Source organism: Myotis nattereri (genome assembly GCF_964212035.1).
Source record: "Myotis nattereri genome assembly, chromosome: 6".
In the NCBI taxonomy this organism is placed as follows: domain Eukaryota; kingdom Metazoa; phylum Chordata; class Mammalia; order Chiroptera; family Vespertilionidae; genus Myotis; species Myotis nattereri.
In genome coordinates this window covers 80,976,449-81,002,221 of record NC_138081.1, presented here as the reverse complement: position 1 = coordinate 81,002,221, position 25,773 = coordinate 80,976,449, and the positions used below count along the sequence as shown (strand labels likewise).

The 25,773-nt window shown below is 38.9% G+C and overlaps 1 protein-coding gene across 2 annotated transcripts in view; it reads left to right on the top strand.

Moving 5' to 3' along the window:
- The window catches only part of LAMA2 (laminin subunit alpha 2), a 478,805-nt gene that overhangs the window by 240,622 nt on the left and 212,410 nt on the right, over nt 1–25,773 (top strand). For both annotated transcript variants that reach the window (XM_081094172.1, XM_081094171.1), the window contains exons 13-14: nt 16,076–16,183; nt 17,673–17,884. In XM_081094172.1, the coding sequence (XP_080950298.1) occupies nt 16,076–16,183; nt 17,673–17,884 (320 nt within the window). The remainder of the gene's footprint in view (nt 1–16,075; nt 16,184–17,672; nt 17,885–25,773) is intronic.

Below are 25,773 nucleotides of genomic sequence, written 5' to 3'. Positions count from 1 at the left end.
GACCACCTGTAACAGGTATGTCCCATGTTATTAGATACCCAGGTAAGGAAAGTTATTAGATACCCAGGTAAGGAAAGTTATTAGATACCCAGGTAAGGAAAGTTGCATTCATCTTCTTTTTGGCTCCTGTGGATAAAGATTCTTCCTACCCCGTTTGTTGACTTCTGTGTGGAAGGAGCAGTAGCGTTAAATGGACCAGAAATCCTATGACGTTTTTCTGTTGCCATTTACAAAGTATATGAAGTACTGCATGTTTAGTTGGAAATATTTTATATTAGTCACCAGACTTGTGTTTCAACTGATGACACCTCCCATGCATTTCCACATACCAGCATCTGAATGGTAGCTCAGTGAGAAAGGCTGACAAGGTGCCTTGAAAATTAGTGAAACATCAGAGCTTTTGACTGTGACCTTGAGATGCAATTTGGTATTTATGATGTTAAATTACTTGCCTTCTTTTAAGGAAGAAACAGCCGGTCTGTGTGGGAGGGATGTTTAGTTATGTTTGAGAAGAAAAAAAAAAACCACCAAAATCTTAAAACTTTAAAGAAATAGTATATAAAAGTACATACTACAAAATTCAATACAATATGTTAAAGTTTATAGAATGCATGAAGGCTGCCCCTCCCCAAGAAGTGTACAGGTGCTGGGCTGATGTGAAAGTGCATGAGGAAAACAAGTCTTGCTGGGCCGGCATGGCTCAGTGGTTGAGCATTGACCTATGAACCAGGAGGTTATGATTCGATTCCCTGTCAGGGCACATGCCCGGGTGTGAGCTCAATCCCCAGTGTGAGGCGTTCAGGAGGCAGCCGATCAATGGTTCTCTCACATCATTGATGTTTCTCTCTCTCCCTCTCCCTACCTCTCTGAAGTCAATAAAAATATTTTTTTAAAAAAGAAAATAAGTCTCCAAAGCTATATAAATACTGCTCCCCCGTGAGAGTGTGAGAATGTGTGCGTTTCATGTTGTGATTGATAGGACGCTTTTATGTACCACTTTGAACTCTTAGCAGGAACTTTGGAGTGTCCTGAGGGTCGGTCCGTCTTTGTATGGCAGGAGCTCTATTTTCTTAGAAAATAGTAAAGAATACTGTTTGTACTCCCTTTCTTATGAAAGGGTGCCTGTGGTTTTGGGGAATTGGGGAACTTAGTAGAAAAATAAAATACTTACTCATATAGTTTATAAAAAATGTTCAGTTTTATTTTGAAACTTTGACCATAGTTTTTGTTTTGTTTTGTTTTACTTTTGGTTTTGCGTTTGTTTGTTGAGCTAGGGAGGCTGTATTCTGACCTACTTCTAATATGTATTTGATGAAATTTGTAGATTCTGGTGAGGCTATTTTAGTCTAATGATTTACCTATTAAAGATAAAATAAATGAAGTGAAGACATATCTAAAACACTGTGTGATGTATTTACTGAAATGCAATAATTTCTGCATCTTGAAGAGTTTTCCGAGTGAAACAAGAGATCTTGGTGTGTTTTTTTAATCTTTACCCAATGATACTTTTCAATTGATTTTTAGAGAGAGTAGAAGAAAGAAAGAGGGAAAAAGAGAGAGAAACATTGATGTGAGAGAGACACCAATTGGTTTCCTCCTGCATGCACCTCAACCGGGAGCTGGGACCGAGCGTGCAACCGAGGTACATGCCCTTGACCAGAATTGAACCCAGGACCCTTTAGTCCATGTGCCGATGCTACATCGACAGAGCCAAACTGGCTAGGGCAAGAAATCTTGAATACTTAATTTAAGTTTTATATTCTGATAGTTTTCACATTTCTATTGCAATTTAACTGAGGGAATCTTAGAACTAAAGATGTCAAACAATAAAGATGTCAAGCAATAAATATGTACATATGTATAGTTTTCAAAATGTGTTAATAAATCTAGTTTTATATCTCAAAATAACAATAAAATAAGCAGGAAAATCATTGAAATGTTTACAGTGGAGATGATGCCTTTAAAGCTCACTGAGGTTTATATTAGTTCACAGTCATATTTGTGTGAAACGTGCACATGGAGCCATCATGTCAGCTCTTGCTTCCATATTCTACACTTGGTTTTGATTTTGTTCTTAAAAGAGAAACATTTGTAAAATTACATGTCTAGTTTGAGCAGGGCTGGCTAACACTCAGTCTCCTGATTCCCTTTTCTTTGTATTTTCTCTGCATCACTCTTCCAAAACCCCCCCTCTCTCTTCATTTATATATATACTAGGGGCCCGGTGCATGAATTCGTGCACTAGTGGGGTCCTTCAGCCTGGCCTGCGGGATCGGGCTGAAACTGGCTCTTCAACATCCCCCGAGGGATCCCGGATTGCGAGAGGGCACAGGCCAGGCCAAGGGACCCCACCGGTGCGCTATCGGGGCCAGGAGGGACCCAGGAGGTTGGCCAGCCAGGGAGAGACCACAGGAGGGCTCCAGGGTGTGTCCTGCCCATCTTAGTCCTGATCAGCCAGACCCCAGCAACAAGCTAACCTAGCAGTCGGAGTATCTGCCTCCTGGTAGTCAGTGCACATCATAGCAAGCAGTTGAGCAGCCTTAGCATATCATTAGCATATTATGCTTTGATTGGTAGAATGGATGAGCAGACAATTAGAATATTAAGCTTTTATTATATTGTACTAGAGGCCTGATGCACAAAATTCATGCATGAGTAGGGTCCCTAGGCCTGGCCAGTGATCAGGGCCGATCTGCAGGGCGACTGGTGGGGTGATTTGGGGGCCCCTGCTGGCACCCAGCTTGGCTGGTCTGGGGCCTGCATGCCAGGGGTAGCTCATGTGTTGAGCGTCTGACCCCTGGTGGTCAGTGCACATCATAGAGACCCATCGGTCCCATGTTTGGTCGATTTGCATATTACACTTTTATTATCTAGGATAGCTCTTCCTCAAGGTGCTTCACTTTAATCTATTGGAAAACTGTAACATGTTAGAGTAAGAAAATGACAGCCGTGTGTGGGAAAAGTTACAAATACACAAATCTACTATATCTACGACTTATAAGCACTCCCCTAGATTATACATTACGTTAGGTGGCTACCCTAGTTTTAGTTACTAGGTCCCTCTAAATATATTTCTAAAGCATTTTCTTTTTTTCTGATTGCTTCCCAGGGTCATTTTTTTTAGCACTTAAATCACAAATATTGGCCACTGTGCGTACAAGTCTGATGATACTGCAGGAGCTCCCAGTGGTCTGCTTCATGAAGTACACTTTAGGACTGACTGCTTGTCCCTTCAGTTCTTTAATGTGTTTCTTCCTGAAGAGTGAAAATAGCAGCAGGCAGGCCTGGGCCCAGAGCTCAGAGCCTCCTCCTCCATCCCCAGCATGCCTAGGAAGTGCCATTGGCTGGCCACCCCCAGCCAGGCCAGCATTGTGTTCAGCACCTGGGAGTTAATCTCTCTGGGTTTGAACTGCATCTTCCTGAACCGCAGGTGACATCACAACCTAGAGAGGAGGAAGAAAACCTCAATTTCTTCATCTATACCCTATAGTAATCTAGACTAAAAAAAAGAGAAATATGTAAATCGGTTGTCATGCTGCCATGCCCACCCACCAATCAGGATGAGTATGCAAATTAACCCAACAAAGATGGCGGGTTAATTTGCATATGCAGGCGCAGAGTGAAAACTGAAGGCTCTGGCCCGAATGAAGACTGAAGACAACTGAAGACTGAAGACCGAAGAGGCTTGGCTTCTCCGCTGTGGCCGGAGCGGAGAAGCCAAGCCTCGCTGTGGCCAGAGTGGAGAAGCTTTGAGGTTCGCTTCTCTGCTGTGGCCAGACCAAAGTTCTGGGTCCCGGGTGCCAGAATAAAACTGGTGCCAGCAGCCAGGGAAAGGAAGGCCTATTGCGTGAATCTTCGTGAAACGGGCCTCTAGTAAATAATAATAAACCTGCACTACACATTTTTTTAACTTAAATAAAATGATGCAGAAATGTGCTATTGAAGGTCTCAAGTTTCATGCAAATGTTAGCTTGATTATATATGGCTCAGTACTTGGATCCCCTTAATTTTTGAGACCTATTATATTTTTTTCTATTATCTACATCTTACTTTAAAAAGTGGTAGATATTTTTGTTTTCAAACTTTAAAAATCCAGAATATAGTGACTTGTTGCAATGATATGGTAGTCAGAGAACCTTGCTCTGGGTGGTTACAAATTTTTAAAGATTGTTTTATACAATGGCAACAATAACAAGTCTAACAATTGCAGCTAACCTTTATTTTACATTTATAAAGTGTCAAACACTATTCTAGATTATTCCATTGAATTCTCACAAGAATCCTATGCAATATTTACTGCTGTATTATCTCCATTTTCCAGATGAAGTCTTGAGACAAAGAGAAATTCAGTAATTTACTCTACTTACAGCTAACAAGCGGCAGAGCTATTTCTTCCCAGGAATCTAGCTCTAGAAATTGTACTCTTTCCCTCTTTGCCATTCGGTTTCTCTAAATTTGTCTGTACACATAGTTTTCTCTTAATGACTGTGTTGTTCTGTCCTAAATGCTTTATCTCTAACATCACAGACCAGGGAACAGGTATGTGTAATGCTAATTACTATTCTGGTACTCTGGTACTTTACAATAGACATTGCAAAGAGTTACCCTAATACAGTGGGGCCTTGACTTACGAGTGTCCCAACTAACGAGTTTTTTGAGATACCAGCTGTCTCTCGGCGGATTTTTTGCATTGAGTTGATAGAGTAATTTGAGTTAACGAGCTCCTTAATGAGCTCCTTAACGAGCTCGGTCTCGGAACAAATTAAACTCCTAAGTCAAGGCCCCAGTGTATTTAATTAACTATTACTAAATTCGCTGCAAAGTTTAGCGTTATGGAATTGGAATTGCCCATTGATATCAGATCTAATCCATCCTCCCAGCAGATGTAAGCCTTCCTTCTCCATCATCTCAGACAGATGGACCTCTAGTCATATATATTCAGGGATATAGGGCATCTATGAGATAGCTCATTCCATTATCAACATCCATATATATAAAAACCTAAGTGACCGAATGACTGAACGACCAGTCGACCAGTTGCTATGACATGTACTGACCACTAGGGGGCAGATGCTCAACTCAGAAGCTGGCCCCTGATGGTCAGTGTGCTCTCACAGCGGGAATGCTGCTCAGCTGACCGATGAGCGCCAGATGCAGGGCTCAAGCTGGCGAGCACAGCTCCAGCAGTAGGAGCCTTTCCCGCCTCCACAGCAGCACTACTGAGTGGTGGCAGGTGCAGTGGGGCCGGGATGAGTGGGAGAGTCATGGTATGGGCTCCTCCCTGGACACCTGCCACTTCCTGCACTACCATATCCCTTGGGGGATGTCAGATTGCCAGTTTTGGCCCAATCCCCGCAAGGCCTGGGGGTTAATCTCTCTGGGTTTGAACTGCATCTTCCTGCAGTTCATTGGGCTGAAACTGGCAGTCCGACATCCCCTGAGGGGTCCCAGATTGCGAGAGGGTACAGGCCAGGCTGAGGGACCCCACCAGTACATGAATCCATGCATCGGGCCTCTAGTTCATAGATATTAGAAGTTAATTCTTACACAGGATCAAAAGGTATCCCCTCTCCCACTTCCATATATATAGGTTCTATTTTTGTCCTACAAACATGGCAAGTTTTCTTCCTAGTCTCTATATCTAGAGGCTCAGTGTATGAATTCGTGCATGGGTGGGGGTCCCTTGGCCAGGCCGGCAATTGGGGCCAATTGAAGCCGGCCAGCCGGCTGGGGGAGTGACCGTGGGAGGTTGGCTGGCTGCAGGAGGATGGCTGTGGGAATGCACTGACCACCAGGGGGCAGCTCCTGCATTGAGCATCTGCCCCCTGATGGTCAGTGCACTTCATAGCGACTAGTCAGACTAGTCAACCGGTCGCTCGGTTGACTGGTCGTTCGATTGACCAGTCGTAACAGTCGCTTAGGCTTTTATATATATATATAGAGATAGGCTTTCAGATGCTTGAAGAAAACAATATGTTTTCCCTAAGTCTTCTCTTTTTAAAGTTAAATATTTCCATGTTCTTTCCAAAACCTCTTGCTCAGCTTTTACAGCCGTCAACAATCTGATCACATCTCTATGGATGAACTCTATTTTGTCAACTACTCTCTTAAATGATAGTGTCATGCTCTGATCACAATGGGACCATTGTTTTCTTTCATCTGTGTGCTAGGTTTCCTCTTAATATAGAGAGTATGTCATTTGCCAATAGAACATATTGAAAATGTACTTATGTCATAAAATATGTATTAGCGGGTGCTGGAATCAACGCAATTATTCTAGCATATAGAAACTGGCAAAAAGTAATGACATATAGTTGCTTTATGTGTGCAAATGTCTAAATGACTTAGAAATTGAGTTTATCTTTTAACTGCAGAGCTAAATTTCCAAATGCTAAAGGTTTCTTAATTTCAAACAAACAAATTTGTGATTTGCCAGTCAGCAGTACAGTAATTTCCTATAGTAAATTTAAATAACTGAAAAGCTCAACTAGACATACCTCCTTTGGGCTATTTTTAAAGTAAGAACAGAAAAAGCCAATCAAAACCCATTTTAATAAAACCGCAAAGTATTTCATAGGGATGGGACAAATTTGCCCCAGGTTTTTATGCCTTCTTCATCTATAATTCATTGAAATAATATATAGTGTTGAATTTGATTAACACTCAGCAGATGTTTATGCAACATGTACTATTTATTTGTAAGATGCTTGTGCAAAGTACCACAGGGAAGCATTAAAACATGAATAAGATGTGAATTTTTCCACCACTGTGATCTCTTCCAGAAACTCTTAAGACTTTAAACTGCATTTAGAATTTTGAAATAAATATCATTATGATTAGTTTTGTGTGAAGCATGTATGATATTTTAAGTTTGCAAATGACCCTTATTAAAACAGTATAATGTACCACATTTATTGAATACTAGAGGCTCGATGCATGAAATTCATGAAAGAGTAGGCCTTGGCCTTCACAGCCCCGGCTTCGTCCAGAAGGTCGTCTGGATGGCTTCGTCCATTCTTCGGTCGTTCAGTCCATTTGTATATTATGCTTTTATTATTATAGATATCCTATGAGTTAGGTACTAGGTGAGGAATTTTATGTGTATTTTCTCATTTCATCCTCAGTGCATGCAATTCAGTTCATTTTAGTGAAAATTAACTCAGACTCTGAAAAACATAAATCATTTAAAGGCAGAAACACAATCCAAATTCAGGTCTAGAAAGTCTTCAGGTATGAGCTTCATCTTTTGTGGGTTTTATAAGTGATTTCTGTATTAGTAGACATGTCAGAAAACAAACACAACTCTTTATCTGTTCATTATGCAATAATTAATTGGCCTGTTGATTCTCTTCTGGGGTGAGACTGAGTTTCTATTGTACGTTTGGGAATTTTTTCTTCTGAAAAATTTTTTTCTTCTGAAATGCACAACCAGCTTCCACTGCTGTAATCAAGAATCACATGCAGAGTTCATGAATGAGAGGAGAGAAAAAAAGGAATAGTGGCAGGTCCATTAGCATCAAATCAAAATGGTATCCCAAGTTTGGTGTTCTGGCTGCTGCTTTTGTGGAAAATAGTTGACTGCTATTTCAAATTATCCTTTATTTAAATAATGAAACCTGAAATTAACTGACTCATTTAAACATACAGCTCTTCCCGTCATATTCAGTATCCTTAAGGGTATTAACATTGAGAATTGCCTCCGGGCAAGAAGAGAACTCTGCTTTTCACACTCTTTTTCCTACTTTTTGCAGTAAGAGAAGGAAAGGCTATACACTAGCTGCATTCTACCCCAAGTAATGAATATCTTTCTAAGGCAAAATAATTAAGCAGTAAGAGAAAGGTTAAAATTCTCATTCAAATAGAAAATAACAATGCTGGTATCTCTTTTTACAGGGTCCTCATAAATTTCTCACAAGGATAATATATTTTGTTTTTATTCACTTGTCATTAATGAGAAAATAGTTAAGTCTGTTTCTCTTTAACTTAATGGAACTTGGATTAAAATGTGTCCTGTTATTTTAATCATCAATATGACATATCATGAACATGCAGTTTTCTTTTATTATTGGCAGAGAACTTAAACAATTTTAAGCTCTGGTTGATAAGAAACATATGCATATATAAAATCATAATTTATGATTTGATTAGATCATTGTTTAATTAAGTATACATGTGTTATTTGTGCTGAATATTTGCACATAAATCAATACAACCCTCAGCAAACGTAGTAATGGAATGTTCTATCTAAACATAAGTTAGTAAACAGAAGAGGAACAGCTGTTGCAAGGACCCTGTTTTTGAGTCTGGGCTTGATAACAAATAGCAGTTCTGAGAATTTGGCTGCTACCATTTACTCACATCTGTTGAGATTGTACTGTGTGGGGTTTTTTTTATGTTATTTTTAATTGATTTCAGAGAGAGGAAGGGAGAAGGAGGGAGAAATAGAATCAATGATGAGAGACAATCACTGATCGGCTGCCTCCTGTATGCCCCCTACTGGAGATTGAGCCTGCAACCAGGCATGTGCCCTGACCAGTAATTGAACCGTGACTTCCTGGTTCTAGTTCAACACTCAACTACTGAGCCTTACTGGCTGAGTGCGACTGTACGATTTCAACTCAATACTTGATCATGCAAGTCAGAGTAGCACACAGTTCTCTAAGTCAGAAGACCCACAACGAAACACTAAACACTAACTTATTGTATGGAATGTTGTACTTTTAAGCACTTTATCATCTTCTTTTTAGCAAATCTATCCATGGGGTGTTTATATACTTAAGTGCCCCAGAAGGATCTTAGTGTTTGTAAAAAATACATGAAATAGGAAAAAAATAATTCTTTTGTTGTATCTTAAAATTTAATCTGTCTACCTCTGGACCACTTATTGGTGAGAAGTTCTCACTGTCTGATTTTCTGTTGCAACCGGAAACATTCTCCTTTTTTTTAAAATAATTTTTTAAAAAATATATTCCATTGAATTTTTAGAGAGAGGAAGAGAAAGGATAGAGAGCTAGAAGCATCTATGAGAGAGAAACATCGATCAGCTGCCTCCTGCACACCCCCCACCGGGGATGTGCCCGCAACCAAGGCACACGCCCTTGACCAGGATCTAACCCGGGACTCCTCAGTCCACAGGCCAGGCCGATGCTCCCTCTGCTGAGCCAAACCGGTCAGGGCCGGAAACATTCTTATCTGATCAAACCCTTGTAATTCCATTTGCTTTGAACCATAACTGACCATGGGGAGAGTATAATTGGAGATAGAAAACTTATGCCGAAGTTTTAGGTTGGTGTGAGTCAAGAGAATAAATAATTGATTTAAACAAAAATGTATGTTGGTAACTCATGTTGACTTCTCAATTCCCCTAGATATGTCTCTCACAATGACTTTTGTTTTCGTTCTGCCAATCAAAACACTCTAAAGGGTATCTCTTGGCACTTTCAGTAAGAATCATTACATATAAATATTGGCTAGAAGGTCGGTTGTGAGGATTTGAAAAGTCATGGTGAAAGTTAGGAAGAATAAATAAGATGGAGAAATTTCATCAGCAGGAGGAACAGGCTGCAAGGACACTGATTGGTCAGTTAGTGTTACACCCAAAGACTGGCTGCCACAAAACTCTGGCCTTGGCCCCGTCACATTCATAATTTTCATCACTACTTTGGATACTTATGAAATTCAGATGATACAAAATACAAAAGAATGCAATATAACCATGTCAGATTAGACGTGGCCAAATCTAAAAGGGAAAAAAAATCCCGAAGATAGCCCTTTCCTCAACTTAGTTCTAATAGTTGCATTGTGAAAAGGACATTGTTATTATTGCAAAGTAAATACTGTCAAAACTCTACTTAGAATACCAAAAAGAAAGAAAAGAAGGAGGAGGAAAAGATAGAGGAGGAGGAGGAAATAGAGGAAGAAAAAAAGTGAGTAAAAGGAAGGAAAGAAAACAGGAAAAGCAGGCAGAGAGGAAAAAAAGAAGAAAGGGAGAAATGAAGGCAGGCAAGCAGTTGAGTTCTTCAAAATTGTCTTTGTATCCCTGTACTATAAGGAATCGCTCACCTTCCAAATCAACATTTCTAGAATGCATTGTCTGTTTGACACCTACAACTCCCAGCCCATTTTCTATGCATTAAAAGTGATAGAGCCGAAATCGGTTTGGCTCATTGGATAGAGCGTCGGCCTGCGGACCGAAAGGTCCCAGGTTCGATTCCGGTCGAGGGCATGTACCTGGGTTGCGGGCATATCCCCAGTAAGAGATGTGCAGGAGGCAGCTGATCGATGTTTCTCTCTCATCGATGTTTCTAACTCTCTATCTCTCTCCCTTCCTCTCTGTAAAAAAATCAATAAAATATATTTTTTTAAAAAAGTGATAGAACTTTAAGACCTCCCATGTAAATTCTGCCTATTCACTAATTCAACATCTCCTTGCATCTGTTCTATTCAAATAGTTATCAAGCTTTGAAAGAAGAGAAATGTGCTCTTATTTCAGTGTTATAAATGTATAGGAAAGTATGACCTGAAATGGAATGCTGTTTCTATGTTAAAAGAGAGCTCCATGAATAGATGCATTAATAAACACTTATGTGGGAGGGACATCTTTTCAGAGTTTAAGGCTCTGGGGCTTTGGAATCTAAAGAAGGGAATCACTTGCTCTGTTTGTGATGCTAAATTGAAATTGACAGATACGTTTCATTTATCTGGCTCAATATTACATAGCCTTTTTCTCATTTGATTTTAGTATATTCCCCCTGAAATATTTACTCTGGTAAGCAAAAGCAAATATGAGGTTTTACACCCCATTTGGCGCAGTAAGAGTGATGATGTCCTGACATCAGAGAACCAAATATTCCAGGCTTTTTTTTTTTATAAAAAAGATTTCCCCCCCAGATATATTGTCCTCCATTGATCACTCATCCTTCCCCTTCAATTCATGTTTCTTGAGATTGGCAGGAAAAAAAGAGAGAGGCTAGAGCACAAATAGCCTAATTCTAAGTACTTTTATAAAGCTTGGTTTTATGAATTACCTTTTGCCTTTTCCAATCATGAGGGAAAACTTTTCTGCCTCATTGAATCTTTAATGCAATGTGCCACATGCACACTACATTATTACGTGTGACATTAGGTGATATATTGCACAGTAACTATAATGTTACGTGCAAACAAGCTGTTTCTTTCCCCTGAAGGTAGAATTAAACAGGTACTCATGGGAAACAGCTACTTGTATTGCTCTTTTCTTAATGGAGTAAATTGAGGATTGGAATAGTGAACGGCTTAGCTCTGAACCATCTGCAGGAATGAATGGGTGCTGCTACTTTCCCTGCAGTGTCTTCTCAATTTGATATATGAATCTCTCTGAAAAGAATTTTGCTTGATGTAAGGAGAAACGTAGAAGGCTGGGTCCTTGGGGACCCTTTAGAATGAACTATTCTCATTAAATGCACTTTCTCTTTGTATTGAAAAGGAATACAACTTTCATCTCTGGTAAATATAGTCTAATCTATCCAGTAAATGTAAGGATTGCCTTAAAGGGACCTGGAATTCCACTCTTTTACTTGGGGAAGACCATATTTCTCTAGCCAATAGAACGACAGTTTAGTTTCAAAATAGCAGGAGAAAATGAAATGTTCTATTGGCTGTACATGCAGTGCTCTGTAAAACTACAGTAATCAATGTTGTCCCCCAAAGGGAGGAATTTGAAAGTCTCACTGATAATATTAATAAACTGAGTCTACAAAGTCCAAAATTGTGGGAAATTAAAGTTATATGTACTGCACATACACTACTATCATGTGCTATATTGTTAGACTTCTTCAATGTTAATGGCTAAGTTGGTTTATACAGAGCTCTACCAAACGTAGCTCTCTTATCTGTTATGGTTGCCACTAACTCCTCAGTAGACTTTGGGAATATTACTGTATTACTAGAAAACCTTTTTTTCTCCCTCAATTTCTGACCAGAGGGACATCGGCTGGTTAAAGAACAGCATTTAAATAGTCAAAATGCTAACCCTAGCTGGTTTGGTTTAGTGGATAGAGCACCAGTCTGTGGATTGAAGGGTCCCAATTTTGATTCGGGTCAAGGGTACATTCCTGGCTTGCCAACTCGATCCCCAATAGGGGGCGTACAGGAGGCAGCTGATCAATGATTATCTCTCATTATTGATGTTTCTATATCTCTCTTTCTCTCTTTTCTTTCTCTCTGAAAAAATAAAAATATATTGAATAATCGGAATGCTATGGGAATGATAATTAGTTTATTATCATTCCATAATAAAAAAAACAGCTCAAAATTCTGAGAACATTCTTAAAAGGAATATAGCATTATCTAATGTTAAAATTAGGAACTAACTTGACTAGTTGTTTGTGTAGTGTCTAACAGAGTTCTGCTGTATTTCCTTTGAACATTTACAGTATCCCACAGTGCCTTGGTGAGTTCACTGTTGTGAACAAGGGGCTGCATAGGTCATAGAGGGTATTTACACTGCACAGGAAGTTGAATTATATTATAGGTCCCAGGCTACTGGAGGTTCTTCATTAGGTAAGTATAAAAACAGAAGTAATAATAATAATAAAACATTCCTCAACAAGAAGACTGAAGTCAGAGAATTGAGTCCAAAGCTTGATGGGGGCCTAGTAAATGTGATGTGGCAAAAGGAAATAGAAAGTTCGATAAGAAGCATTTCAAGAGAATAGGATTGAGGAAGTAATCTGATATAAATAACAAAGTGAAGATAATATTGTATTGCACCTATGGTTTCCAATTCGAAATAGAGAAATAAAGCAATTGGCTTGATCAGATCATGGAAGTTGGGGAAAATAATCAAGTTTGTTTCCTAGGAAGATCCAGATAATGAGATTAGCTTTGAGTACGCTGAGTGTTTGAGACATTATTGAACAATCACTCAATATAGAACTGTTAAAGGCTGAATTGTATCATTCATAAATTTATATGTTGAAGTCCTAGCCCCCAGAATCTCAGAATGTGACAGCATTTGGAGAAAGGTTCTTTAAAGAGGTAATTACATTAAAATGAGGTAATTAGGAAGCTCCTAATTCAACATTCTGGTGTCCTTATAAGAAGGGGAAATTACCACACAGACAAATACAGAGGAAGAGCATTTGAGGACACAGGGTCAAGACTTCCATTTCTATGCCAATGTGAGAGGCCTCAAAAGAAACCTACCCTGCTGATACCTTGATCTCTGATTCCTATTACTTAAGCCACCAGTCTCTGGTACTTGTTATGGAAGAATAAGCGAACTAATATAGGGACACAGCAAAAGATGGAACATATAGTAGATTGAGGAACCACGTGTAGATACAGTTTAATCGATGAGAGGAATAAAAGAGTCAATAAGAAAGGATAGCTAAAAGGAAGCAAGAGTATTAGAGACATCTGTACAATGAATATAGAATAAGAAAGAAAATGTGTTTATAAATGAAATGGGGGTATAATCAGGGTGAGGAAGGAGTCTCAGGATAGTTTAATGCAGAAGACAAAGGAGCCAGGAATCTTAAGAACATGTCACATAAAGATTAAGAATAAAACTGAACGAAAGGCCCATTAGTGGTTGCTAGATAGAGTTAATAAATGACCTTTCAATGAGCATTTTAATGGAGTTCTAGGCATGAAAGACAGGTTGCAGTAGATAAAATAAGAAAAGGTGAATGGGTGGGAATGAAGAAAATGAGTGTAATGCCCCATATCACAGAGTTTGACAGTGAAACTAATACATAACCACAGGCAATACCTACAGGGGGAGGCAAGGACATGGAGGCCAGCAAAGGTGGCATTTGGGAGATGGAGTCAGAGGTCCATGGAGAAGGAGAGGCAGAGGATTCTTCATCCAGAACTAAACAAAGGGACAGTTGACACTGAATATTCTCAAAGCTGTTTGTCTCCTCCCTCCCCCCACCAAAAAAAATCACTATCCCTCAGAAAAGAGGTATTGTCTTATAACTGACTTGTTACAAAGGATTTCATACAATGATGTATACTCATTGGGGAAGACGTATTAGCTGAAAAAAACACCCCCCAAAATGCTTGATTTTATTGCCTATGAAGAAATTATGGAGTTAAAGGGAAAATAGAGGCAAAGGAATTTAACAGAGAGTAAGTAATTATTTCTAGGGATGCAACCTCTAAATTTCAGGATGGTATCTTAAGCAATTATTTTTTTAATTGCTTAAATGAGTATTTGACTAAATAGTTATATAGAGGTGTACATAAATATTTGCCTCTAAGGTGAATAAAAAAGATAATGATTCTAATATAGAAATGCATACTTGTGGCTTAAGAAAAAAAGTCTGGGAATGGTGTGCATCTTTCAAAAAATTGTCTGTTTTCCCCATTCTAGTAATTTAGGTGGGAGAAAAATGAATTCAATCATGAAAATTGTTAGATGATACAAAAACTGCTTCTAGTATGAGCATCAAAGATGCATAAAAGAATTGGGGGGAATGCTTTATGAAATATGAGTGAAAAGGCAATTTTTAATTCTTATTACTATTATTATTCTAAGTCCTCAGGAGAAGAGATTGAATTAATCTTACCCTTAGTTCATGCTTTATATTATTATTGATCCACATGATAGGAAAGCAAGATCATTTATAAGGAATCAACATTGGAGCTTGAGTGACAGAGTCAATGCAAATGCTGGAGTCCTTTTAAAAAATTCCACTCCAGCACTGTAAATAAAGTTATTCATAAAGCAAAGCTGATGATTTGTATTCCGCTGTCTCCTCCATGCTGACGAGCAGAGACCCAGCTCTGCAGCCTTGGCTCTCTGTGGCCTCTCAGAGCAGAGCCTGATCACAAAGCCCTTCCCGTGATGTACTGGATGGAGGAGGAGGAACCTGGTTCCTCTCAAAGTTGTTCCGTGGGGAATCCCACAGAGCTCACTGTGGCTGATGAAGCAAGGTTTTTAAATTGAAGCTCTGCAATGTCTCTAAGAGCTCATTACACGGAGCTCTGTAAGGAACTAAAATTCAGAAAACTTTTAGTCCCCAGCGCCACTGAGAAATAGCATTCCTCTAATGTCTCCTCACATATAAAACAATAAATATCTGCCTGGACTAGAGCACTTGGCATTATTGTGAGTAATGAGGGGTGAATCTATGTAAAAGGTTTTTGGTTCTATTAAGCTAAGCATCCACAATACCACATAGCACGCTTGTTCAAAATCAGCCAGATATTTTCTCCATGCGAGGAGTCTAGAAAGGCAGGGGGGAAGAAAGACACTTTATATATTTCAAAGAGGACTGAACTCTCTAGAATTTTCTAAATTGATAAAATACCTAGTAGGAGCTAGGGATTGAGTTTGGGAAGGATATTGGGACATAAATCTATAATGTTGAAAACGTTTGAGTTTCCAAGGTTACTGTCAATGTCAGGAGATGTAAACGTCAAATGTACAGTGCATGGGGCTTAGCAGGCATATTGGAAGAAAAGTAGTTTGTTTTATGAAAAGGGATGACATTCATTGAAACTAAGTGTATTTGATGTTACATAGGAAAATGTATTTTCTTTGGGAGTTTTGAAGAAATTTTATCATACTATAAAATTTGATGCTACTCTTTTATTTTCCTTTGACCAACAGAATTTCTCACCTTAGCTTATAGTCTATGTAAAGTGCCTGTCCAGCGGAGTGATGTCTTTGTTGAAAGCATTTAGACCCACAGAAAGCGAGTGACCCCCTGGGGTGGCTAGACATCTCCCCATTTTGACAAAGATCCTTTTCTGTTTGGAAATTGTAAAGCTCAAGCTATAGACTCGGAAACTGACAGGAGGGGCTGTGTTTGGTTTCTTGGAACCTAACGTATTTCTGCAAGCCTGCGATACTGAAAATAATACCTGAATTGATATTTGTGTCAGGCTCGCCCTTGATTGCTAAGGTTCGTAGAAAGGTTACTTCTAAAGAAATGTCTGTCATTCTTACTCTGCACTCTCGGGATTTCTGCTTCTTCCAAATCCTGCCCTCTAAAACAATAAAATTATTTTAAAATGATAAGCAAAATATGATATAACAGCCCATCTCCTGTCCTGTAATGATTATACATCTCCTCTCTTATAGCTCACAGTGGCTGGAGGACAATTGACATTTACCATATCATATGACCTTGAAGAAGAAGAAGAAGATGAAGATACAGCACACGTACTCCAGCTTATGATTATCTTAGAGGTAGAGTATGGAAACGGTCATTCATGTTCAACTGTTTTATGCTCTTACTAGAGGCCTGATGCACGGAATTTGTGCAAGGGGCTCGGCCCCCACCTGCCGCGGTGGCTGCCTCTACCTCGGCTCCTACTGCCGCGGCTTCGTCCAGAAGGACGTCTGGAAGGACGTCCAGTCTAATTAGCATATTACACTTTTATTATTATAGATGTAATTTGAGGTTATTCCTTACTTGGTTGCTTTAACATCAATTTATATAGTATGATAGAAAAATGTTACATCTTGGACATTTGTTTCTGTGTCAGCCCCATGTTTCACTCTGAGACATATCTAGAAGACTGAGTGTATTCATTGGGTTCTAGTGATTAAGGAGACCTTTAGACCTGACCTAAAATTTAAATTAAAAACATAATGACCATGTTTCCAAGGAAATAAGTATGATGAACCTGTTTGGGCAAATGCTGATTTACATGCTTGTGTATTTTCCATCTCCCCTTGCTTCCAAGTAGAATCTGTTTTACTTTATGAGGCAGAAGCAAATGAAAAAGAAAACTTGTTTATTTAGGTGTTATTAAATTTTTACTTCGAAATTCCTATTTTAGGTAAGAAAGATACGGGAGAAGCTGCTTTCAGGATTCGGAGGGCCATAGGCAATTCTAAAATGTCGGAAGCTTGAAGGCCTTCTCCTGCCCTCTCTCATACCCCTCCCTCCAACACTCACAAATAGTCAAAGGCACACACTTGCATGCACATTTATGATCCTGAATGGGTCAAGGTTGATTTAGCCCCGGGCTCTGTTGTTCTTTGTGTGTGTGTGTGTGTGTGTGTGTGTGTGTGTGTGTCTATGAAACTAGAAGTATACTTTGGAATACCTTGGAGATAAAAGGGTTCTATAAATGTAAAATGGTGAGAAATTATATGTCATGAATATGAATGAACTAAGGTAAGAAAGATAATCTAAATGTCATAGCTCAGTCAATATACTCCCTACTATTATGATGCCATGACCCTATTGTGAATATGAGAATGCAGGGTTTTTTCTTATTTGTTTGCTTTTTTCAATGTAGAAATGCCCTTGAAAACAATAGTTTAATACACTATTTGAAGTTTTTTTCCCCCTATTTTCATATACAACCCACATTCACCATAAAATAATATATTTGAAATATACAATTCTTATGCACTGGTGTAAACACAAAGGATTTGTAATCACATACATGTGTGAGTGTCCAGGTGTCTATTGCTTTAGTTATTGGGGTGTGGGAGCAAGGTCATGCATAACCAAGAAGCTTATACTTTGCAATGCATCTGGTTCGGGCTATTATTTAAATTGCCTTCTCTGCCTTTCATATATACAAGAGATATGCTGAATGACAGGGAAAGCCAACCTGAAATTAAAAACCTACCGAGGATAATCCACAAAGTGGAGAAGTCAAATGCAGACCCTTTGTACCCTTTTCAGTTTTACTCTTTAAGACTTTCTTTTTCCCTTTAGGGAAAAGACTTGAGAATCAGCACAGCCCAAGAGGAGGTGGAACTGCGACCATCTGAAGACTATATTCATGCATTGCCACTCAAAGAAGACTCATTTACCATACATGGCACAGATTTTCCAGCCAGTAGAAAAGAGTTTATGACAGTGCTTGTGGATTTAAAGCGGATCCTCATACAAATCACGGACAGCCTTGGGGTGGATGCCATCTACAGGTAAACTCAAGAACTGCATTTTCCAGTGTTTGCACATTTTCCTTGGGGCAAGCATGCCTGTTAGAAGAGTGACTTTGAAGATGTCTGGGGTTTGTTGTCTTCAATTAGCAGATAATAATGGAGCACTGGTGTTCTGAAAAGTGTTTCTTTTAAAGCTAAAATTTTTTTCCATTGATATTTAGAGAGAGTGGAAGGGAGAGGAGAGGGGGAGGAAGAGAGAGAGAGAAACATTAATAATCGGTGTCAGGGATCAAACCCGCAACCTAGGTACATGCCCTTGACCGAAATCAAACCTAAGACCCTTTGTTTTGGAGGCCGATGCTCTAACCACCTAGCACACCAGCCAGGGCAGTATCTATAATAATAAAAGCGCAATATGCTAATTAGACCAGATGCCTTCCCGACAAAGCCGGGGCTGCGAGGGAAACCCCAGTCCCAGGTGCCAGAGGGAAGCCGGTGCTGGCAGCCAGTGGAAGGAAGGCCTACTCTTGCACGAATTTCATGCATCGGGCCTCTAGTATGGTTTATAATAAGAAATATAAGCACCTTCATTTAAATAGCCCCAAGTCTCTTTATAAAACACTATAAGACTATAAAGGCTGCATAGTATAAAGGACAGAGGAAGAGCTTTGGAGCCATCCAGACTAGGAATTCAATAAACTCAATTGATGATTATGTGTGTGACCTTTGGCAAGTGATTGGTACTTATGGAACTTGATTTCTTCAGGTATAAAGGGGAGATAATGGTGCCCACCTTTCAGGGTCATTGTGAAAATTATGTGATGATTATGTAAAGTGCTCATTACCTAGAGCCCTTCAAAAGTTAGTTCCTTTTTTGTTCTCCATTTGTTTTCCTTAAAGAGAGAACTCCTTGATGTGAACCAAACATGCCCATGTCTGACTTACTGTAGACTACTATGCTTTTCGTTTGCAAAACAATGACATTTGCCTGACAAAATGTAAACTTCACCTGTGTCTGAATGAGCTTGATTCATATTCTTCTTCCTTTTCTACTCTAATAACAAATAACAAGCTATCATGGCAACTACCTTTTTAAATCAGATTAAGTTAAATGATCAAATTGGACCCCAAACTGACAACTTGGCATACCCATAATCAAAGCAATGTCTCCAATACTACTTTATCTACAAGAGGATTATTTTTTGCTGATGCTCCCCCAGCTCTGTCATTTGTGTGTGCTGCCTAGTTTGTCTTTCAACTAAGTGTAATCATCATTACCACCTCCCAAAGGAGGGATCTGCACATTCATAAACAGAACCACTGCCAAACAATGTACCTCTTTTGCAGAGGCAATTCTGCTAGGAGCTGGGTGAAAATGCCATGAAGATGAGAAGCAGCACTTAGGAATTAATTATGTTTTTCCCCATTTAGTAAATAGAGATTGTTATAATGTTCAAACAGTATAAAGAGACGAGTCCTCTGGCTCTCAGAATGAATGATAACCAATTTGACAAAAACTGACTAGGGGGCTTATTTATTTTTGTCAGCATTGCTTCTCAGACTAATTAATCCAAAGGCATTTCCCCCTGATTTATGTCAGATGATTTCAGTGTCTATCCATCTTAAACCCATCAGTTTCACGTGAAGTCTTTTGAAGTGTTCCCAACCCCAAGCGACATGTTGTCAGAGCATGGACGGCTATGTGAACTGACACAGAGCTAATCCAAGTAGGTGGCAGCTTTCTGGTTCAAGAAGTAAAAGCCAATGTCAGGTTTGAAACTCCTACCCATTTCCGCTGAGCTGAAAGTCAGCATGAATCCCGGGTCGTAAGCTTGTTATATTTTATTAATCTCTGATCTACTCATGGATTGATTCGTATTTGTGAAACATTACTTGAATTGATTTCAACTTGTCTTGCACAGTAGTCTTCCGACTTGATATACAGTTTGTGTGCAAGCATAAGTAAATTGAAATTATCTCAACAAAAATTCATGTTGTAGGTTATTTAAGGAGGACTTAATTCTATGGTAGTGCTCTCAGCAAATGGGCTTAGATCATTTCAATTATGTGGTTACAGTAGTCCTCCCTTATCCTCCAAGGATACATTTCAAGACCTACCACGGATGCCTGAAACCACAGAAAGCACCAAACCTTATAGACGCAGCACTATGTTTTTTCTATACACACATACCGAAGACAGAGTTTCATTTATAAATTAGACCCAGTAAGAAATGAACAGGAATGATTAATAATATTAGAACAATTATAATATGCTGTAACAAAAGTTATGTGAAGGCAGTCCCTCTCTTTCCCCAGTAATTTTTATATTTTTTTAATTCAAAACTATTCCTTCTATCTGTGTCACCATCCCTTACTTGCAGTACATGGCTTGGTGCCCCTTGTTTCTGGGAATCCCTTGCTGAAGTCTTCGTAAGATTCAATGTTTTCTGGCACAACACATTGCCCCTAGGTAAGAACGTTCACCTTTTCACTTAAAGGAAGCACTTTGCGGCTTCTCTTTGGCACACCTGAACCGCCAGTTTCACTACTCTTGTGCTTTGGGACTGTTCAGTAAGAGGAAGGCACCTTGAACACAAACACTGCCATACGCTACAGTCAATCTGATACCCACCGCAGCTGTTATGTGACTACAGGGTGGGTGGTGTAGGTATGGCAGCATGGATATACTGGACAAAGGAATGATTTATGAGGACAGAGCCAGAGGGTGTGAGATTTCATCATGCCACTCAGGTCCGTGTGCAATTTAAAACTTACGAACTGTTAATTTCTGGAATAATTCACTTAATATCTCGGACTGTGATTGACCTCGGGTGGTTGAAGCCTTGGAAACTGAAACCGAGAAAAGAGAAGCTGCGGGAAAGGGGGAAGGCTATGGATGGCATTGGCAGTGAACGGAGGACTGGGTGCAGGTCGGGATGTTGACTTTGGTTCTCAACGCAGCTATTTCATAGTTTTAGCCATAAATGTACCTTTGACCTCTTTGGATTTCAGTCCCCTCATCTGTGAAACAAGGAGGAGGACAATTGTTTGCCAACCTCAAAAGATCACCATGAAAATGGAATTAGAGGGCTACAAAAGCAGAGCTAATGGCAACTCAGCCCACAAACCTGAAGCACTTTTATCTGACCTGCATTATTCCAAAGAATAGCTTTTTTCCCAAACACTGTTAAGACTTGGAGATATCTAGAATAAAGCACGTACGGATATTTCTAAAATTGTGACAGTTTCGCTGTCATTCTTTTTCAGAATTCTGAGAGGCCCCTACAATAAAATTATTCAGTTTCCTTCTCATTGTCCTCTTTCATAAGATGAAGATAAAACTAGAAAAAATTTCATCCTTATTTCAAGAATGTAAGAGAAATACACTTAACCTAACTGCTTATTTTCCTCTTTTAATTTCTCCAGGCCTTGGCTTTTCAGTAGCATCCTTGATGTTTCACTCAAGCAGAAGCCCATTCAGCTTTTCCTTAACACCTATTCAGTGTAGAACTTTACAAAAAATATATTATTTCTTTCACTTTAGAGTAGACATGAATACCATTCATCAAATTTTCAATCTCCTCCTTTTAGAATATTTTATTTTCCTAACTTTGAGGGTAGACTTAATCATATGACCGGGATTGCCCAATGAAGTGTGATCTGAAATGATGTATTACTTCCTATACCCCCGCCCCCAAACAAAGCATTGAATTGCCAGTCTGAGACTCTCTGTATCAAACAGAAGGATCTACAGAAGATCAAAACAGCCTGAAATCTTGATAACACACAAAGGTCAGCTCCCTTGAACAGTCATCGGCTGTGGAGGATTTTGCACGAGTAAACTTTTGCTTACTGTGAATCCACTGAGAATTTAAGCACAACTAGGCCATCATAACCTTATTATGATGCTCCCATGCATCCTTATTGCTTCAAAGAAAATGCAGAATCTTTTCAAGGGAAGATGTTTTCACATGACTTTTAGAGTAAATCTGGGGGACTTTTTTAGTATCAGAGATACCACTCAAAATTTATATAATAAATAATCTAGAAAATCCTTATAAACAAAGGAATCTTGGTGATTATAGAAATAGTATCAGTGGTATATTTTTTTCATTTTGAAATTAATAATGCAGGTGATTATATAATTTGAAGAAATTATACTGATAGAGACTCTAGGACTTAAAAAATTTATGCAATTGCTAGGTACTAAGCTGTTGGTAACAGGCTCAGCCAGGATTTAAATCCACATGTGGTTCCTCCCCATAATCTTTGGCTGCCTCCCAAATCTATTCTGTAAATATTAGATTCATTCCGTCTGCCAACATTTACTGAGCACCTTCCCTGTGTATTTTTCTAAGTCTCAGTTCCCTCTTCTGTAAAATAACAGAAATAATATTTAACTTTCAAGATTGAAGGCTAAGTAAAAAAATGATGTATCCAAAACACCTGACAAGCTACTTAGCATATGTTGAGAGGCAATGCAAGTAACAAGATGATCATCGCTTTTGGAGTCACACTTGGGTTTGAATTTGTGCTACACCATTTGCTAACTGTGTTGTATGGACAAGGCACTTGACCTCTCTCAGAACCACGTTTTTCACTTGTAAATGTGGACAAAAACATGGTTACTACGACTGGGTTCATTGATACTTAAGCGAGATGTCCATCAAGCCCCCATTATAAGGCATAGAAGATAGCAAACAATACATAATGATTATTATGATGTGGTAGGTGTAAGCCAGTGGTCAGCAAACCACGGCTCGCGAGCCACATACAGCTCTTTGGCCCCTTGAGTGTGGCTCTTCCACAAAGTACCACATGCAGGCACTCACGTACAGTGCAATTGAAACTTCGTGGCCCATGCGCAGAAGTCGGTTTTCGGCCTGGGGGAGTGTATTTTGAAGAAGCGGCGTTAGAAGACGTGGGGGGTGTCGGTCAGTCGGGCGACAGGAGACGTGGCACAGGCGGGCCGCGGGATACGCAGCGCAGGGAGGTACATTGTTTTGAGGTACGTTCACTGAGGTCGACCCTTCCAACTCTCCCATCCACACTCTTCTATCTGAAACAAGTATACAAATAGATTGAGGACGTTTTTAGCAAAGGCCAGCTTAGGAGTAGCACCCTAATTAAGTTAATAACAATGTACCTACCTATATAGTTTAAGTTTAAAAAATTTGGCTCTCAAAAGAAATTTCAATCATTGTACTGTTGGTATTTGGCTCTGTTGACTAATGAGTTTGCCGACCACTGGTGTAGGCTAAGCAAAGAGGATTCAGAGATGGATAAATGATCATTGAATTCAAAGAAAGCAAAGTCCAGTATGAAAGTCAGACACACATTTACAATAATATAACAGTGTAATAGAAGTTTGCACAGACCCACTGGCAGGACTAAAGTCGGAAAAGATGAATTCTGATATTAATATTGAATATATTTTTGAAATGTCTTTATTGATTTTAGAGAGAGAGGAAGGGAGAGGGGGAGAGAGAGATAGAAACATCGATGAGAGAGAAACATCAATTGGCTGCCTCCTGCATGACTTCCACTGGGTATCAAGCCTGCAACCTGGGCATGTGCCCTGACCGGGAATTAAACCAGTGACTACTTGGTGCATGGGTCAATGCTCAACCATTGAGCCACACCAGCTGAGCACCATTTAATGTATTATTTTATGAATTACTGCAACAGTATAAAATTATGTCTATCATTTACCTTATTTGACGTGGGATTGAAAATATTTGGGGAAAATGTTTCGCTCTTTCTTAGTTGGCCACTCAGACATTGACTGGGCCACTGAATGATTTTGTTACCATCTTAGGAAGAGAGTGAAAATTATCAGGCTCCTCAACTTTAATACCTTGTGGAACTTCTACAAGAAGAGGCTTAAAAGAGTTATTAGTAATCATCTTGTCTTAACAACACAAAATAGAACAAAGCACCTGAAAAGCAAAAAAAAATAAAAATAAAAATAAATTATATATGGTTGCTATCCTAAAATAACATTTATTTAAGTAGAATTAAATGGAATTCAATATAAAAAAGTGGAGAAAGGATTCACGGTGGCAGACCTGCAAACAGGGACAGCTCAGGAGAGACATTTTTAATACTAGCTTATACAATTATGTCTTTTCTCTTCCTCCATCAGCTTATCTGTACATCCAAGTCATAACAATAAGGAAAAAAAGAGCCAGCTAAAACATTTGACTTAGTTGGCAAATCTTCGATAGTTCATGAATCTCCAAACATCAGTACTTTATTATTGCCAGTATTATGTATTTAAATGAGTGCAGCCTGGTTTCAAGAGAAGAAAATGACCATATTGGAGCGGGCGGGGGGAACAAAACACCAAACTGCAGCCTTCTTCATGAGTAACACTTAAAACTGTTAAGCACATTAAAATCCCATTTAACAAATAGCAGAACCTAATGAACATTGGGATTGCTCAGCGAATACTAATGTGGAGTATTGCTGGGAAAGTTGTTTGCATGATAAAATTTCTCATAGCTCAAATGGTTACATAGATTAAAGAGAGAAACATCTGTTGTTCAAAGACAAATGAAATTTGACAGTTCATTGAAAATATTTTTGGTTTGGTTTTGTTATATTTTAAATTGTTCTTAAAGTACTCAATTACTCGTTGTTGTTGTTTTACTTTCTAACTTTCTAATACTTTCCTTACATTTTAATTATCAATTTTATATTGAAAATCCTGGGACTCTATCTGTATACAACTGACCAGTCTGCTATTTAGTAAATTGTTATAGTCTTTCATATGACAATTAACTAGTATAGTAATCCTGAAATCATCTCATTGTGAAATTTAAGTGATCAGAAATGTGTTTGTCATACGGCAGTCCATTAATTGCAGGCACTTAGGTGTCACAGTACATTCAGATGAGTTCTGGCCTTTGACCTCAAGTCCTAATTCTAACATGTTTCAATTTATTTTCTTTGTTAGATCAAATAAATAATGTGTCTTAAACTTATCTGATTTTATTCATCTGAAATGTGGATACTAAGCTTTAGTGTATCATTTGTTATAGAGTATGTTACTAATAGTAATAAAACTGAATTCCATTCATCTATCCACTCATTTATTCTTTTATGTATGTATATATGTATGTGTTTTTGTGTTTAGTTTCGTATCCATCCATTCATTCATCATGTATCCATGTATTTCCCATTTATCTAGTGTTCTCTCTATCCGTCCATCCAACAAAAGTACATTGAGCATATATTGAGGTGATCAGGCCAGGTATATAGATGATATGACAGGGTCTCTGTTCTCAAGGAGTAGTTCATATGCTCATGTCAACATAAGCAAGAATTATCCTTCATTTTGTAACTCTTCCAAAGCTTATGTTGTATTAAGAAAAATTGCCAGATACAGAAATTCCACTCCTACATATATTCCCAAAAGAATTAAAAACAGGTACTTAAAAAATACTTGTGCATGAATCTTTATAGTGGTACTATTTCCAATAGACAAAAAATGGAGATAGCCAAACATCCATCGACAGATGAATAGGTAATTAAAATGTGGTATATTCATAAAATACAGTATTACTCAGCCATAAAAATAATACAGTACTGATACATACTAAGACATAGATGAACCTTGAAAATATTATGCTAACACTGAGAAGCGAAACACAAAAGGTAATATATTGTATGATTAGGTTTGTATGAAATGTCCAGAATAGGTAAATCCATAGAGGCAGAAAGCAGATTTGTGCTTACCAGGGGTTGGGAGAAGAATGACATAGAAAATGATTATTTAACTAGAGACCCAGCACACAAAATTCATGCATGGAGGGGAGGGGGCGGGTATCCCTCAGCCTGGCCTGCACCCTCTCCAATCTGGGACCCCTTGGGGGATGTCCGACTGCCGTTTTGGCCCAATCCCTTGGGGGATGTCTGACCGGCAG